Source organism: Mustela lutreola, chromosome 1, assembly GCF_030435805.1.
Source record: "Mustela lutreola isolate mMusLut2 chromosome 1, mMusLut2.pri, whole genome shotgun sequence".
Taxonomy (NCBI): domain Eukaryota; kingdom Metazoa; phylum Chordata; class Mammalia; order Carnivora; family Mustelidae; genus Mustela; species Mustela lutreola.
In genome coordinates, this window is record NC_081290.1 from 127,753,810 (window position 1) to 127,772,585 (window position 18,776).

Sequence of the window (18,776 nt, forward strand, 5' to 3'; positions counted from 1 at the left end):
CACTGATCATCAGGGAAATGTAAACCAAAACTACGATGAGATATCACCTCTCATTTTTTGTTACAGCTAGTATTAAAAAGATAAGAGATAAAAAATGTTGGCAAGGAAGTGAAGAAAAGGGAACCATTGTATACTGTTGGTGGGAATGTAAACTGATACAACTATTACAGAAAACAGTATGAAGATTTCTCAAGAAATTAAAAATAGAGCTGCCATATGATCTGGCAATTCCACCTTTGGGTGAGTATGCAGATGAAATGAAACCATTATCTTGAAGAGACACCAGTACTTCCATGTTCATTGCAGCATTATTCATACTCGCCAAGGTATGAAAGAAATCCAAGTGTCTGTCATTGCATGAATGAATTTAAAAAAAGTACTATATATGAGATATATATATCATATGTATTATATATATGATGACATAATATTATTCAACCTTTATATGAATGACTCTGGAGGGCATTATGTTAATTGGAATAAGCTAAACAGAGAAAAACAAATACAGTATGGTATCACTGATATGTGGAATCTTAAAAAAAAAAAAAAAAAGTCAAACTCATAGTCATAGAAACAGAGTAGAAAAGTAGTTGCCTGGGACTGGCAGGTGGGGAATATAGGGAGAGGTTGGTAAAGGGATACAAATATTCCATTTTAAGATAAGCAAGGTCTGAGGATTAATGTATAAGATGATGACTATAGTTGATAACACTGTAGTGTATAATTGAAATATGTTAAGAGAGTGGAACTTAAATGTTCTCAAAAGAAAAAAAGGATAAATATGTGTAGTGATAGATATGTTAATTAACTAGTTGGAGTAATCCTTTAACAATGAAATGAAAAAATATATCAAGTAACCACACTGTGCATGCTAAATATCTTAATTTTATTTGTCAACTATAACTCAATAAAGGTTAAAATTAAAATTTAAAAAAAGTATTCCCCTTACTACATCCCCACTGCACACCTATCTATAATCTCTACTTCACTCAGTTCACATGTTAGCATTTGGTGACTCCCTCTTCCCTAAGCTCCAACATAAAATGTGAATTATAGATTCCTCTTTGCCTCACCATATTATCTTAACCATATGCCTACTTGTTTCATTTCTTACTGCCCTTCTCCCATTGTCTTCATCATTTGCTTACTTGAATAAAGTCTGGGAATTTCCTGAGAAAAGTTTCTGTTGGGTCATCTTTTTATCCAGTGTCAACCACAGTATTTGGAATATAGTGGTTTCTCAGACTTTATTAAATTAATGAATGAATTGAAACACTGTTTTCAATAAATATTCCTGGTACAGGATTGTTATCTATTGGGGTAAAATTCATTAAAATCTATATAATCAAAGCTCACAAACAACCTAAAAGGAAAACTACTTCTTTTCATTTTTAGACATTCTAAATTCGTTTTTAAAAAAGGGACAAAAGCCTAACTTACTAACTTTAGACATATATGCTGGATCGTGTAGTTGATCTTATTGAGATTTAAAATTTTGCTTCAGAAAAGAAAAGAATGTTGTCTCAATCTGGAAAAACTATTAACATTGATGTTATTCTTTATTTTATTTTTTTTTTATTTTTATTTTTTTTAAGATTTTATTTATTATTTATTTGACAGAGAGAGATCACAAGTAGGCAGAGAGGCAGGCAGAGAGAGAGGAGGAAGCAGACTCCCTGCTGAGCAGAGAGCCCGACGCGGGACTTGATCCCAGGACCCTGAGATCATGACCTGAGCCGAAGGCAGCGGCTTAACCCACTGAGCCACCCAGGCGCCCTTATTCTTTATTTTAATTAAAGAATTGAAACTTCTATTTATAGTCTATTTATGTTTGCTTGTTCTCAGCCAGTGGGGTCTCGTGTCTGGAACCAGGGTTCCTTCTGCAGAAAGTGTAGTTTTTGCTATCTTTTGCTGAAAAAGCATGGACCCTTTCTCCTTTCTATTGTTGCATTGCATCCAAGCTTTTCAGATGGCCTACATTTTCACAGTTCCAGAAGATCAACAGGAACAAAGGCGAGGATCTTCACGTTGGTGATACTTTGTCACTAGGAAGTATGGCACTGATCTATAATCCACTTCTGATAATGAAATCAGCTAAATTTTGCTCTATCAGTTGTTTAAATATTATCACACCCTTCCTCACACACAATGATTTTCCTTTATGCAGAGCTTTTTATTACGGAATGAAAATTAAAACTGTGCAGATTGCAAAGGATATATAAGATCCTTAAGCATTTTAAAGAAGATTTAAAAGGGAAATTATTGTTTCGCGTGTTGAGACACATATTAAGTGAAACAGAAATTGAATTTTTACATATAATATTTGTTTGAGAAAGTCTTAATGCTTAAAGTTATATTTAAACACATGCATAAAGGAGCAGCAGTAACAACCAACCAAGCAAACAAATGACAGGGTGGGTAGTATTTTTATTTCTTCCATGTTTTAATGTAATTTACCTTGCTTAAGGAAACAATACTTATGGATAATTACCAAAATTGAACAGCAGAGGGCAGGAAATAGCAAATTCTGTTTCTTGAGGGAAGGCTACTCTAGTCACCTATAGATCTAATAGTTTTGAAATTTTTAAAATTGATTTATTACTGATCAATTAGAGATATATTCTTGAAGTGAGAAGTTTCTAAGTATTCAAAATAAATTCTAGTAGTTTTCTTTAATTTCCATAACTACTTAGTTCAGTCAATTTAAATTGATTACATTTATATTGACAGTATTCTATGCTTAAAAATATAAGCTGTATAAACATTATAGCAAATTACAAGGAGTTCTATGAATGATTATATAATGATACTAACATTTCAGGAAATTAAACAGGTATGTTGTGAAATGTACATACATAACAGCCTTGTGAAACACATTAATAGAATAACAGTTGAATTACAAGTAATACCTACTAAAATTTTTATTTCTGTTTTCTATGTGAAATATAACTTGTCATTAAACAGTAATATTTGCCCTGAGTTCTTATAGTATTTGCTAGGGAAAAGGATCTATGATTCAGCAAATTCTTACTTTATATCATTTGCTTTTATAGAATGTAATTCAGTTATTTTGAGTTCATCTTTGCCTTTGAATTTGAAATAGATTAGTATGAAAATGGTTTTTGAAACATTTTTTAAAGAAAAATTCAATTTACATTGATCTACACTTTAAACATCGTTTCTCCACATTTAAGCTCCTTTCTCTCTCATTTCATTCCAAGTTACTTTGTATGAAACTGGAGTTCTTGTGGAAAAAAATGGATGGAAGAAAAAAGAAAATAGCTGGAAAAGAATTTTTTTATTTTGCTCTGAGAAATTATTTATTCATTTATATATACTTTATATATACATCATATATTTCAAATAGGGAATAATATCAGATCATTTTTTGTGCCTTACATCACAACTAAGGATTGACTAGATAAGATTAACTTTTCTTTATATAATAAATTTGGATATATTTTTATTTATATCTCTTTTACTATTTTTATCCTTATTTAATTTTTAATAAGCTACATACATTTAATTCACAGGACCTGTTTTATATATAGTGAATTTCTTAACTGACTGAAATAAATTCTTGGTCTACGGCCATACCACCCTGAATGCACCCGATCTCATCTGAAATAAATTCTTGGTGATAAAATTGAGAGGTATTTTTTCTAAGGTATTTTACTAAACTCAGTACTAGATTATGGATATTTCACTTTCTGGTTTAGGAATAAATATGTAAAATCAAAAGCAGGGGAAGACCATAACTTGGTATCACAAAGTTATAGGATTTGAGAGCCATAGAGGCCACTTTGCCCATCTTTTTCATTTCTAAAATGGAGAAATCAAGCCCAGGAATGATTAAGGGGCAAGTATGAGGTAACAGTTAGCAAGGAGGTTGTTGGAATGATATTAGTGTGATAATGCACAGGAAGGCAGCATGGTAGATTAACACTTAGCATTCTGAAATATTAGCAAATTAATCCTTTAGTATTGTGGGCTCCAATCTACTGCCTTCTGGAAACAATCCCTTGTACTCAACCTTTCTTTATTTCTTTGTTTAAACCCCCCAAAATCATAAAACTTAAGAATTTCTGAGGCAGCAGAAGGAATTGCCACAGCAGGTTTCCAGGCAACTGCTTGGCAAGCAGTGAGAAGTGCATAAATTCCGTAGGGGGAAGTCTAGTCTTAGATCCTCCCCATCAACTCCCTTCCCACTAACTTTTAATCCCTAACCTCATCTTTCTTTCGCAGTGATCTTAAGCTCATGGGTTTAAAGTGATGAAAACTTAGCTTACTTCCTTTGAGCTGTGATTTCTCAAAACTCAGGGTCATAACCGGTGGGATTTCCAGTTTCTCACTACGTTCCTGGGAAAGACTGTGCATCTCAACGCCCTTTCTAGACTCACTTCATCTTTTTCTTTCTCCTACGAGCCTTTCCTTGATATGGAGTCTTCTGCTTTCAGTAAAGAAAGGGCTTCTAAAGAGTCAAGTCTACCTGTCTTTACTATAAGAGGGACTCTGCAGTGAAGTCTGTGAGACCTGCGCTCGGCTGGCTCTGCAAGCTGGCATTAACATCCAATAGAACACACTATAAAGATGGAACATCCATGCAAAGTATTTCAAAGATTCAATCTTGATCTCCTCCCATGTGTCTCTAGCCTTTAAAGAAAGAATGTGGGTTTTTTCCCTGGATGCTGGCTACATCACATTTAGCAAAACTTCACGATTTTGGAACAGTTTCTTCGATGGGTATTTTGTTTTCTTGTTTGCTTTTTGGCTGGGTCAGGTGAGGTGGATGATAGCTTTTCTACATTGCTAGGTGAGTTTTCACAGGCAAGAGAAAATGAAAATAAAAATTAATGAATGAAAAAATGAAAAAAAAATTGAATGTAAAACAGCACGGCCTGGTGAGAAAATGCTTCACCGGCAACAATTAAGAATTCGGCTTCTGCACAGCAGCCGGAAATCAGCTTTGCTGCGTTTGGTCCGGGCTGGAGCATCTCCGCGGCAGCTGCGGCGGCGGCACAAAGGTAGCACGAGGCTGGGGGGGTGGGGGTGGGGGGTGGCGCTGTCCTCGGTGCTGAAAAGGCAGATAGCTCGGTGGGCGCGACAGCTCGCGAGACCCGAGGTGTATCCCAGTGGTAGCGGCTGCCCAGCTCTGAGCTGCGCTTCTTCAGCGCCGCGCTCGCGACGCTGCCGGGCCAGTGCGGGGTGCGGGGTGCGGGGTGCGGGGGAGGGGTTGGACGCGCGCGCCAGCAGCCTGCCGCGAGTCGCGCACGCGCGCCCGGGACTGCCTGCTCTTCTGTGACTTGCGTGTGTGTGTATGTGTGTGTGTGTGTGTGTGTGTGTGTGTGTGCGCGCGCGCGGGCGCGCGCGTGTGTGAGACAGAAGGGAGAGGGAGAAGAGAGCGCGAGAGAGGGTGAGTGTGTGTGAGTGCATGGGAGGGTGCTGAATATTCCAAGACACTGGAACCACAGCGGCAGCTCCGCTGAAAACTGCATCCAGCCAGTCCTCCGGACTTCGGGAGCAGGGACAGGGCGCAGGGCATCAACAGCCACCAGCAGAACCTGGGAAATAGGAATTCTTCTGCCTTCACTTCAGGTTTTTAGCAGCTTGGTGCTAAATTGCTGTCTCAAAATGCAGAGGATCTAATTTGCTGAGGAAAACCGCCAAGGAAGAAAGAGGAGGAAAAGGAAAAAAAAAGGGGGTATTTTGTGGATGCTCTACTTTTCTTGGAAATGCAAAAGATTATGCATATATCTGTCCTCCTTTCTCCTGTTTTATGGGGACTGATTTTTGGTGTCTCTTCTAACAGCATACAGATAGGTAGGTACCCTTTGTGCTCTGCTTTTGAATGTGTATAATTTGGTGGTAATCTTTGTTCACAGTGGACAAATTAATTCATGTCATGTAGACTTATGTCATACCTTGACTGCATTCCAGATTTAAACTGCCTAGAATATACATGTTTTTCTTAGCATGAAGCAAAGGGAAAAGCCTATGGTTTTGGTACAATAGAGGAAAAGGTGTTCTCATTTCTGATCCCCAAATTTTATTAATTCTGCCTTAACATTTTCCTGTTTGTTCAGATCCTCTAGGGGGTAGGAATGCAAAGCTTGTGGTTACCAGGGAAGGCTAACGTTTCTGGCCACCTACCTTGCCCTCAGACTCTCATCTGTGTCTTGACCCCTTAGCTACCATTAGGAGATCAGCTCCCCGCTGCCCGAGTCCCTTGATGTGTTTATTCGGCCTATTAGCGAGAATAAGAGACTCCCGGGTTGTTGGGCTCTAGCGGGCTCCCCTCCTTTCCTTCCCTGGCACTGACACTGTTCTGCTTGGTGTTTGTTCTTTGCAGGGGGGCTATTTCCCAGGGGCGCCGATCAGGAATACAGTGCATTTCGGGTAGGGATGGTTCAGTTTTCCACTTCGGAGTTCAGACTGACTCCCCACATCGACAATTTGGAGGTAGCAAACAGCTTCGCAGTCACTAATGCATGTAAGTAATGAATATTCATGTCTTTTGGATGCCGCACGAGGAGCGCCCGCGAGTGTGGAGTGGTGTGTGTGTGCTTCTGTGTGTCAGTGTGTGGGTGTGAGTGACTGCACACGCGCGTGCGTGTGACGGCGTAAGGAGAAAGTGGCTGCAATCTCGGGGACCCCCGCTGGCGGGGGTTGTTGGGTGAAGAGGGAGTAAAAGGCATTGAAGAGTGTGCGCACTAGGGAAGTGGGGTGGGGACTGGAACTGGAGGGGGCTTCCTTAGGTTCTGAGGATTTTAGCTTATCTTGAGTGCTTCAAGAGAAGCCCTCTTTGCCCGCCCCCCCTCCACGCCCCCCGGCTTGCGCGGCTGGTGGTACCTTGACCATAGAGAGCACGGTTATTCCTCTGGGCGCACAGTCGGGCTGCTGGGTAGATACCATGGGGGATTGCCAGAGCCCAACCGCCACCCCGGCAGCTGCACTCCTCTCTAGACCTCGGATTTAAATCCACAGGCCCAGCTCGTGTTCATCGTATGGGCCCCGCGAGCCCTATATTACCCGCTTCGACGGGACAAGTTAAAATGGTTCCGGAGTTGGGTTCCGGGTTGTTACATAACGCCCACCCGAGGGGCGCGGCGAGGCGCGGCTAGAAGCGACGCTGACGCAGGCCCACTGCCGGCCGGGTCCGGTAGGGGTGGAGGGGGAGCGCTGTCAATTTCTCGGTGCTCCGCGGAGCCTCAGCCTAAGTTGAAGGGGGTCATTCTGCGGTGGGCGCCGCGATGAGCTCGTCGGCCGGGTGCGCGTGGTTCTCAGGTAGCAGGGTCCAGCAAAGGCAGTGAGAGGAGAAAGACCCGAAAGCAGCTGGATCCGGCCGAGTTTGGAAATCTGAAGAAGTCGCCGATCAGCCATTTTAGTGTTTGCATTATCCGTGTTATTCCTACCACTCCGCTCAGGCTTCCAGGACACGCGATGAAGCTCTGTCGAGGCTTCATGCAAAGTAACAGAATCCAAGCCATTAAGTCTCTAAAAGGTTCAGTGGAGAGGCTCGCGGTCTCCTGTCCCGCTGCTCCCGCCCCTGCGACGGCCGTGGGCAGTGCAGCCGCCTCCACTGTACCTTCCTGCCCTCTTCCCAGCAGCTGCCATCATTTCCTGCCGACCGGGTTGAGAGATTCATTCCTGCCTTAATGTTCGCAGTTTTTTATTAAATAGTTAACAGTTTCGGGGGGTGGGTCGCAGATGGCTCACCTTCCACTTTGGCCACAGTGTAAAGGAGCGAGCGGAAAATTACCACAGAAAAAGCCCAACTGCGGTGTTCCCACATTAGGCAAACTGGTTGTCATCTCAATTCCCCATACTGACCCTTAATCATATATTCGATAGGTTAGCTCGAGTATGATATCAGGAACAACATCAACTTACTTTGAAACTACCACCGCTTGGATGAAGAAATGGAATAATTTGCGTTCATTTGTAGAACAGGGGCATTATTATGGTTGTGTTAGATGTCTAGAATCCAATTTTTTATAAAGAACCTATTTAGAAAGGCTTCAGTGCCACATGTTTCCTTCAAATGTTGATACCAAAGGAGAGAAGAAACTGAAGCTATGAGCGTGCAGGGAGAAATTGAGAGAGCGAGACCTAAAGTGGATTTGCAGCTTAAAAAAAAAAATACCGTAGAAGAATATTAAGAAATTTCAGTACATACATACATAGAAAGAAGCCGCTGTAGTTTCATTATTGAGGATTTTTATACTTGACCTATTAACCGACCAGATTTAGGTTATTTATTTGATTTGATATCAAATTTCTATTTTTTCCCTGAATTATGAGTTTCACCCATGCCTGTGCTAAGTATCTAACTGTATGTAATTGTATACTAGTGTGAAAATGCTTTGAAAAGTAATGAAATTAAGGCAAGACTGACTGTTAGGAGTATGTAGATTCCTAAAACACTGTGAAAGTAATCAACAGGTACACTTTTGAAAATGTTCCACGTTTGAGAAATGCACTCATTGGTGAAAACTGCGAGAGGGTCTGACTGAGAAAGTAACAGATATGTCCACTGAACAAAATGAATATTCTTGATTCTAAGAGATGTTGTATGACTGTGCTGGAGCTTTGTAAAGAATAAAGCTTATTTTTGGTTTAGATTAGGTGACTGGTTTTAGGTCTTCCATCTCAATATTTTTGAATAGATTTATTTTTAATATAAATTGTATTGAAATAAGTTATTCAGACAGAGGGTATATATTTATTAGCACATATATAACTCCTTGAATTTCCACAGAATGAATACATCCATGGCACCTGAATTTCATCAAACACACACACACACACAGACACAGACACACACACACACACACACACGATTTAATTTGTTTGACAACACTTCTGAGATTTGGGGCAAATGAAATCTTCATTTTGTACGGATATTTTTAATTTTTCTCAGAAAACGAATCTGAAATAAAAATGCATATCTACAGATCCCAAAATTACTCTTCCATGGGTTACTATCCTAAGACACTAAAACAAATTGTGGTGAGCAACTGAATGCCTTTTTAAGTTTCGCATGTGCCACTCCCATGTTGTAAGTAATCTTACTGATTGCTAAAGAGAACTAATGAGACATCGTTGTACAAAGGAGACACATTGGATAGAATTTTCTGGAGTTGACATCGAGTCATTAACTGAGTAAATTACTTCACATTTGTGACTCAGTTTCTTCATTCCCTTAGGAATTTCACAATCTAGAGCTTGTAAAATGAACTGGAGTGTTCACAGTCTTCTTCATTTCTTTTTGTTTTGCCAAGGGCAGGAGGAGAACTTGAAATTAGTTTAACTCTTTACGCTCATGTAAACTACAACCATGAAGTCAGTAGTCAAGAAATGAATGGAAATCTCTGATCTCAAAATTGTCAAGATGAGTTTTGATCATTTTAACCCTTCTCAAGGTTTTTCTCCTATGCTTAGCCTTTGTTTGCTTGCTTTTTCAGTCAGGGAAGTCCATGATTCTTTACTATATGAAGTGGAAGCAGAAGCATCAAATGTGTTGACAGCCAAAACCAAAATGACTTCCTCTCATTTTCTCCAGAAATCTAAGGAATTCTGGTCTTTAACTCCATTATTAAAACATGTATCATCATCAGTTAATTTTCATAAAGTAGCTTATTGTTTTACCTAGTTTAAAAATCTCATAGAGTTAAATGTATATATTAAGAAAGTGGAATTTTATAATGTAGTAATATAATTGCTAGGTAGAAGAGAAATTCGTTTACTAATATAGTCTTATTCTTGAGATAAAGGAACTTATTTGGAAATGTCTAGGTTGACATTGATTTACGGATCTAGCTCTGTTCACCAAATGGGTTAAGGTTATGCAAATGAAGTGAAGTCATTATATTGTCAACTGGGTAAAATGACTGCTACTGCTGTGCAGGGCACCAGCTCCCACATCCTTCCCTTTTGCAGTCACAGTGGGATAAAGAAAGTACCTGTTCCCATTTGTTTCCATGGGTACCTGAGGAAATAAAGACAGGTTTCTAATTCTTTTTTTCTCTCTGACTCTCTCCTCCTTTCCTTTGCGCCTTCTCTTTCTTCTTAGCTAGAGATAGAACTAAGATTTTTATTTTTTCCTGAAAGCTGTTAAAAACATGAACCTTTAATATGAGAAAATATGAACCATAAAATCAGGAAAAAAAAAAAAAAGACGACTATCATCTGGTGTGTTCAACGATTGAGACTAGTGATGGCTTCAAGAATTCTTCTCTCCCTCCCTCCTCCCTCCCCCAATTCCCTCCCTTCCCTCCTACCCTTCCTCCCTCTTTCCTTCTTTCCTTCCTTCTCTCCTCCCTCTCTTCCTTCTTTTTTTCCTTCCCTCCCTCCTCCCCCCTCCCTTTCTCCTCTCTTCCCTCCCTCCTTCCTCCATTCCTTCCTTCCTTCCTTACTCTCTTCATTCATTCAGTGTTTATTGAATGCTTTCTGGTTGTCAGAGAATAAAGGAATACTTTTCTCTTAGAACTTCATTGCTTTTTTTCTAATCTTTCCCTTCTGTACTGTTTTGAAAAATTTTCAAAGTCTCATAAACCTTGAGGCCTTCAGTGTGCCTGGCCACCATGGTCTTGTCTAAGAACCTTTGAGGATGTAAAGATATTCTAATTGTTCTTCTACAAAAGCAATGTATTACAGAAACTCAGATATTTTTGAAAATAATAAATTCGATTTTGTTATATGTGTACACACCACATATTGTATATAATTAACAAAATAGCAGATTTTAGGAAAACACTAAATATTTTCACATCCTCAAAAAATTTAATAAAGTAGTACTCTGCTCATTACCAAAATTTCTTTAGAACAAAACTGTCTAAAGTAGGTACAAACATGAATATTGGATCCCAGAGGACTTTAGAATGAAAATTTTTGAACATTAAATTTCCTCTTCAAAATCTTTCCTAATTCTTTTCATGAATGACCTTGACAAATTATTATTGGCTTATTTTTAAATAATTTAATAATTTTATAATTCAATTCTATAAAATAAATTATAAAAATATTTAAAGAAATAACAGATAAGAATCTACTTTTTCTCTAAGCCAGCAGATGGGGATGTTGGAGAAAATATTGTTCTTTCATAAAACTGTTGCGCACACTAAATACCTTTTGAAACATTATAAACACATTTATTTAGGGAAATTAAAAAACTACCTAAATGGCATTTACTTTGAAAAACTTTACTTAAAATGCTCTTTGAAAAAGAACTTTGAAAAAGAACTTTGTTTTAAAAACAAAGTGCCTTTGATTTTATATAGATTATCTTGAATATCTTCATTAAATTGATTAATATAATAATTAATAAAGGCATTCAGAGACAGGATTGATAAATGCTCTCAGAAGAAAGTTCTAAAATTTTATTTTATTTTATTTTATTTGTTTTTTTAACCTTGATTCATCGGATATCATTTTTAAGGTGTATTTCTTATCATTGAATTTTCACTGTGAATTATTGAAGTTCTATATCTGTGTTCACCGAATTAATTCATGTTTGCTAAACCTTTATTGCATTTTGCATGAATGCAACTGTATGTATGTATATGTGTGAGCATGTATATGTTTGCGTATAGTTAGAGATGGGCTATCGTGTCTTGCCATTTTTATTGAGGCAATTACTAAAAACCTGGGGTTACCAACATATGTAAAAAATTCAAACTAGAATCAACTTGGATGATATTATGCCAAAATGAGAATTCCTGGTGTGAAGAAAACCATGAATACATGTACCAGAACACAGTACCTTACACCTGGTGGTGTAAATATTGTTATAGTTTGTTGGAGGTTACAAAGAAATAGCTCCTGATATGTAAAAATATTTAATTTGTCCTTAGGTTTTTGTAGTTAAACTTTCATACTTCACTCATCACTGGAGAATTTCAAGAAAATGTTACATTATACTAAACAGAAATCAAAGAATCACATCAGTTGGCACATTCTATTTTAGGATAGGAGAAATTAAGTATTAGATAAAAAATACTATATGAAATGATAGAAACTTAACAAGAATTTATCCCTGTGCTACTCCTTTTTGAGAGCTTGCAGGCTTAACCTGCTGACTCAAGAGGTATGGAGCATTTCCGTTTTACATCAAACCTTTAAAGTGCTAAGGTCATTGCACTGTGACATTATGACAATAGAATGCTGATTCATGCTCAGACCTCAGATCCTCACATAAACTCTTCCAGTAACACCATAAAACTTTTGAACTTCCCCTAGGGCCCCCCAAATTTTAAGGAGGGCTTAAAAGCTCAGTTGTTTCCTAATTATCCCAGCATGTATTGCTGTATAATTGTTTTCAGAGAATATGGTTTTTTCCTTCCTCTTCCTCTCTTCCTCCTCTTTGTCCTCCCCCTTTTAAAAACGTCAATGGAAAAAATCTGCAGAGCAAATGCAGGAAATAAAATTTAAATTTAAATAGATTTTTTTTTTTTCTTAAGTGAACAAGGGTATATTACACAGAGCTAAAATCTTGTATTTGATTTAAACATTTTATTGGGATGGTAATGGCCACTGGATAAATTATGTTTCCTTTCCTTTTTTTTTTTAACTGGATTCTACTGAAGTTTCCATAGATATTATTAAAATATTAGCTCTTTTTATGGCAGTTTTCTGCCAAAATTTCTGAGATTTTTCTCTAATGCTTTGAGTAACGAATTGTCAAAAACCTCTTATATGACTAGGTCTCTTCAATACAATAAGATAATCAGTTGTTGAATTCAAAGTTAAAATTTCAAAATCCCCCCTCATTTAAAACATTTCAAACATCAAAATGTTTTTCAAAGCTGATTTTTCTAATTTGGGGAAAAAGAAAAGATGAATGTGGTTCTCACCGTGGTGTTAAGAATCTGACACCTATTATTTTTCAGTACTATTCATTTTGTCATTTTTTGATAATGTTAATTTACAGAATGAACTCATTTAAAAATTAACTTGGGTAATGAAAATGTGGCTTTCTTAAAGGAAGCAGGATCATGTCATTATTGTCTTTGTATCCTTCAGAAACCCTAGTCTAGTTTCTAGTGCACTGAGGGACTTAATGAGTATTTATCTACTAGACACATTTAATATTATAGCAGATTTTCTTATTGAAGAATTATACTTTTTAAAGTCAGAATTTTTCTTTTCCTCTCCATTTTGGCTTCAAAAGAAACAGTTTCCTTAGTGTCTGCCTCATATCCTATTTAGACTGAGGTGTAATATATTTTTCATTTTCATCTACAGGCTAAATATGTTCAACGTTATCATCTTTATTCCTTAAGATACATTGCTATAGGTGAAAGCGGTTTATTGAAGATAAGTAGAATACACACTTTAAAGAGGATTTACAAATGCTGTTCGGGTGAGGCCAAAGCCAAGTTGCTAGTGTTTGGAATGAGAGTCCATTATGAGGGCCCTGAGAGTTACGGGTGTGCTCAGCTTCCATTTTAGTTTTGGATTTTTTTCAAAATGTGACTATACATATTCCTTGAATGGCCACAAGATTGTCATTCTCCCCCTTCCCCCTGAATATAATACACCACAATTTTCTGGGTTTATCTTTTCATGTAAATTTTTTAAGAAGTACATAAAACTTATAAAAACTTATAAAATTATAAGTTTTTTTCTTTTAGCAGATATCTCAGAATGAGGAGTTTATGGACACAGTTCTTGTTGTGTACCAGTTGCTCTAATATTTGTGCTAATATCTACATTTTTTATATGCATGCTTTCTTATTTTCCAGTAATTTAGTTACGTCCCTTTTTTATCCTATGCATCATTTGCTTCAGCAAAAATCTCTCAACTTTTTATTACAGACTTATAGTTTTTGTACACTAACTAACTTACTGAAAAAATCATTTGAAATGCTTACCATTGATTTGTAGCTTAAGGTCAAAGACAATTTTAAAGTTGAGAGCCTTGATGTTTTTAAGGGTCTTCAACTGGATAGAACAATTAGATTTGGGAGAATACAGATTCATTATAGGAAGGAAATTTATAAAGAGATAGTTTCTTAGATGAGTTTAATTTTCATATCTTTTCACATTTCTCAAATTAATGATACATGCACTCATCATAGTTTTAGTATTTAGATTGTTCTTTTAAAGAATTTTAAAGCGTAGTGTTATATAGTTTATTTATGGGCTTGTTAATACTTATCTTTTTCTCCTCATTATTTCAGTATTTAAAATATAAGCACAAACTGGGTTGAACTAAGTGCCTGAATTTCAGTATCTCCAAAATGTTTTGAATGTCGTATTTTTTCCATGGAATTTATTAACCCTTCATGTACAATTAATTTTAATTGATGAGTACTGTGATACTCACTGTTTAAAAAAGATTTTATTCACTTATTTGAGAGAAAGAGCATGAGCAGAAGGAGGGGCAGAGAGACAAGCAGACTCCCTACTGAGTGGGCAACACAATGCATGAGCTGGATCCCAGGGCCCTGAGATCGTGACCTAGATGATGAGTTGAGCTGAAGTCAGGTGCTTAACCCATTGAGCCACCCACGTGTCCCTGAAATTCATTTGTTTTATGGTCCTCTGATACTTTCACTCTGGTTGAGCTTCAGTGATCCTCACAACATGCTCATTCAATGCAAATATTTTTGGTCTTATATTTCTAAATACCGAATTATACTATTAGAAATGATAGAAATATGGTTATTTCTATCATTTCTGAATAAACTGTATGCTTATTATTAAGATATAGTGAAGTGTTACCTGATTCTTCATCCTTGTAAGAGAATATGGCCTTAGTCGATCATTTCTAAATTCAACATAAACTTAATTGAAACTCAAGTTACATAATTTTTCTCAACCTATAAGCCTTTGCAGCTGATATTAAGGCTTTACGTTACAATCTTATTCTCTTTCAGATTTAGTTTTCAATTCCCCTAGCACTGGTGTTCAGTTCATTGCAGTTATGGATGTCAGCAATTTGATTATGTTTTTTATTTCTTATGCAAGACTAAAAGGATAGAACTAAGTACATATTTTGAAATAAATATCTTCAGGCCAAGGTGAAAAGTATTTCTTTTTCTTTATTGTAAATTGGAATTGCCAGATTTCTGAATGTGTGGGAAGAGAGCCACAGAGAAGAGGGATAAACTCCAAGAGGCAGTGTAATGTGGTATACTAGGTAGGGCAATAGGACTGGAAATTCTTCTCTTAAAGCTTCTCTTTGGCTTGGAGTCTCCCAGTTTGCAAGTCTATGGTCAGTCTTCATGTACACTGGCACTGAACTACTACAAAACAGTGAATTCTTACATTTATATTATTTTTGACAAATAGAAACTATTAACTCCTTCCAGAGAGAAATAAAAAGGAAAGGAGGCATTATGCATCCTTTTATGCAAAACACCAAGTTTAGGCACTTTATCATTCTAAGCTGGTAAAAAATTCATCCTTGGTAATTATAAGGTAAAATTCTGACTGAAAAGTTTTGGAAAATGTAGATAAAAATATGTAATGTGGCACATCCTACTAGACTTTGAATTTGGGGGGCATGCACTGAATCATAGTAAACTTGACCTCCTGCTTGGGGTACCTGAGAGATTGTAGCAACTGAACAACTAACTGCTTGATAAATGCTAATAGGGTTCAATAGTAGAACACAGAAAAATTTGTTTTTAGTATGTTACCCTGTGATGATATAGTCATATCATATGTTAAATATTGTTTAACATCTAAGTAATATTTTAACAATCCTAGATATATTTAAAGTATATTAGCATCTTAGAAGAATAGTCAACAAATTTCCTTTAACGATTTTATTTATTTATGTGAGAGAGAGAGAGAGAGAAGATACAAGCAAGATGAAGGGTAGGGACGCCTGGGTGGCTCAGTTGGTTAAGCAGCTGCCTTCAGCTCAGGTCATGATCCCAGTGTCCTGGGATCGAGTCCCACATCGGGCTCCTTGCTCAGCAGGGAGCCTGCTTCTCCCTCTGCCTCTGGCTGCCATTCTGTCTGCCTGTGCTCGCTCTCCCCCCCCCCCCGATAAATAAATAAAATCTTATAAAAAAAAAAGATTTAAGATGAAGGGTAGAGGGAGAAGCAGGCTCCCCACTGAGAAAGGAGTCCAACAGGGGGCCTGATCCCAGGACCCTGGGATCATGACCTGAGCCAAAGGCAGATGCTTAACCAACTGAGCCCCTCAGACATCCGAATATCCAACAAAATTAATTATGATAATTCACAAACAATATGTAATTATTGTCATTAAAGTTAATTATTTAAAATATTTTTTAAGGCCATTTTGGCACAGAAATGCTGAACATAATGAGTAGTTTTAATTTGAAGAATAAGGATTATAAGGTATAGGATGATCAGTTTGATCAATATATTTGAAAATATATATCAAATATATTTGAAAATATATTATCATATATATTTTCATGATACTAACTTGGAACATTGTTAACTTACTCCTCATGGGCTTCATGTTAAGTTATTTCTTGTGGATTACAGATATTTAAAGGGACTGTTTTCAATCATTCAGCTACCACAGAAATAGCTCCTACAACTCTAGAGTTGGAGGAGGGGCTTCCTTAAAAAACAAAAACAAAAACAAAAGCAAACTCTCATCCCAAGCCTTTGGCAAAGAAAGTTCTGGAAGCAATGAACTCTACGGGTGGGAGGAAAGGTGTGTGGTTTGCTACTTTTCTTCAAAGACACATTGCAACTTCTGTCATGATTTTTTCTTTATTTGTGTCTTATCTTGTGAGGAATTGAAAATTTTCAATCTTGCTTTTAATTTCCATAGGAAATGGAGATGTTGAGCTTTATAATTCCCAAGCGCTTTCACAATTTATAGCTTCATTTGTTTTAACATGTTTTTAGTTTTTACAGATTTCTGGTGTTATTACTGATTTACACTTGGAGAGGAATTTTTAGGAAGAAAAAAAACAATTCACAAGGACTATCAAGGAATGATATAGTTTTAGTTCTTTGATGGGAATGACTATAAATCCTCATTTTTATACTAAGAATACAGACAAGTCAAGGATTGTCATCTTAATGATAAATGCATGCACTTTGCTGCCCTGATAACATGGAAGACAGAATACTGTTGGCTAGGAATTGGAAATTGGAACCAAACTCTAGTCCTATTTTTGAATGAATGACATCAGACAAATTTAATGTCTGTAAGTCTCAGTTTCCACCCTTGTGAAAAAGAATCATACGTTAGAGGATTGTTTTGAAGATACACAGTAGGCATAAAACATTGCTTACTATGTTTGGCGCATCTATGTGCATGAACATTAGTGAACTTTTATTATTACCTCCTGTTTTAGGATCTTTAGGTAGTTTTGATATGTGTTGATATAAGACGTGAGAGATAAAGAAGAATGTATCTCAGATTTCCTGTTAGAATCTTTTTCTATTATTTTTATACCAGGGCATAAAATATCCTGTTTCATGGCAAAGAAGAGACTAGTAAAATAAACCGCATAAACCACTTAAAGCTGTGTTTGGTGCACTCGAGTATGAAAATGATTTTTAAAAACTGAGGAGTCTGCATAGTATTCCATTGTGTATATATACCACATCTTCTTGATCCATTCATCTGTTGATGGACATCTAGGTTCTTTCCATAGTTTGGCTATTGTGGACATTGCTGCTATAAACATTCGGGTGCATGTGTCCCTTTGGATCACTACATTTGTATCTTTAGGGTAAATACCCAATAGTGCAGTGGGTAGAAGAATAAATGAAACAAGATGGGATTGGGAGGGAGACAAACCATAAGTGACTCTTAATCTCACAAAACAAACTGAGGGTTGCCGGGGGGAGGGGGTTTGGGAGAAGGGGGTGGGATTATGGACATTGGGGAGGGTATGTGATTTGGTGAGTGCTGTGAAGTGTGTAAACCTGGTGATTCACAGACCTGGGGATAAAAATATATGTTTATAAAAAATATATGTTTATAAAAATTAGAAGTCTACATCAAATGAAAAAAAAAAAAAAAACTGAGGAGTCAAAACCGAGTGATAACACAGCTTTCCCTTTAGAGCATATCACTTATTATTAGGGTGTCAGTAATTTGGAACTCTTCTATCCCTGGTAGAACTTTCAAGCACATAATTAATATATCACTTGATATCTTTTTTGAACTGTGCACAATATAGATTTCTAATGTTTTATTTCACTTAATTAATTAAATTATATTTATTTAAGTGAAAAGCGATCAAGAGACTAGAGGCCTTGAAATCAGGCAAATACAGATTTGAATATGATCAGTAGCTTAATGATACAAAGCATGTTTTTTTCTCTTTGTACGATGAGGCTGTTTCCTCCTCACACCTGATATTATTGGAGGTTTAAATGAGAAAATAAATGGCCTTGATTTGTTTGTCGTGAATGATCCAAATATTTCATTCTTCTGTGTATCCTAGCCTTTTACTGAGAACTAAACAGCATGGTCACAGCAATTGGGGAGAATAAAACACTTCCCTTCAAAGAGCTTATGGATTTGATAGCTTTATATTTATGTGTAACTTTCATCTTTTCAAAGCACTTCTAAATCAGTTAGGTGTTTACTACTGATAGTTCTGTAAAGTTTATGGGTTAAATAACATTATTATACTGATTTCCAGAGATGAAACAGGAATTGAGTGAATTGTTCTAAGGTACTGCAGGTTTACGGAGGAGCTCTAGCCTGGAAAACAGGCCTGCTGCTTCCTGGACTAGAGTCTTTCCCCAGTCCAAGGTGGCAGTGAAGCTAGAGTGTTAAAATGAGCATATGTAATTTAATAATGACTCCAAAATTTACT

The 18,776-nt window shown here is 36.9% G+C and overlaps 1 protein-coding gene across 10 annotated transcripts in view; it reads left to right on the forward strand.

Annotated features, from left to right (window-relative positions):
• The first annotated feature begins 5,269 nt into the window (after window positions 1-5,269).
• Window positions 5,270-18,776, forward strand: part of GRIA2 (glutamate ionotropic receptor AMPA type subunit 2) — a 168,853-nt gene continuing 155,346 nt past the window's right edge. For 5 of the 10 annotated variants that reach the window (XR_009353785.1, XR_009353777.1, XM_059173953.1 and 2 more), the window contains exons 1-2: window positions 5,272-5,820; window positions 6,350-6,490. Coding sequence is in view for 7 of the 10 variants with exons in the window: in XM_059173953.1 (XP_059029936.1) it covers window positions 5,733-5,820; window positions 6,350-6,490 (229 nt within the window). In the remaining 3 variants the exon portion in view is untranslated. Of the gene's footprint in view, window positions 5,821-6,349; window positions 6,491-18,776 lie in introns of all 10 variants that reach the window. The other 5 variants (XM_059173994.1, XM_059173944.1, XR_009353787.1 and 2 more) reach the window with 4 other exon arrangements.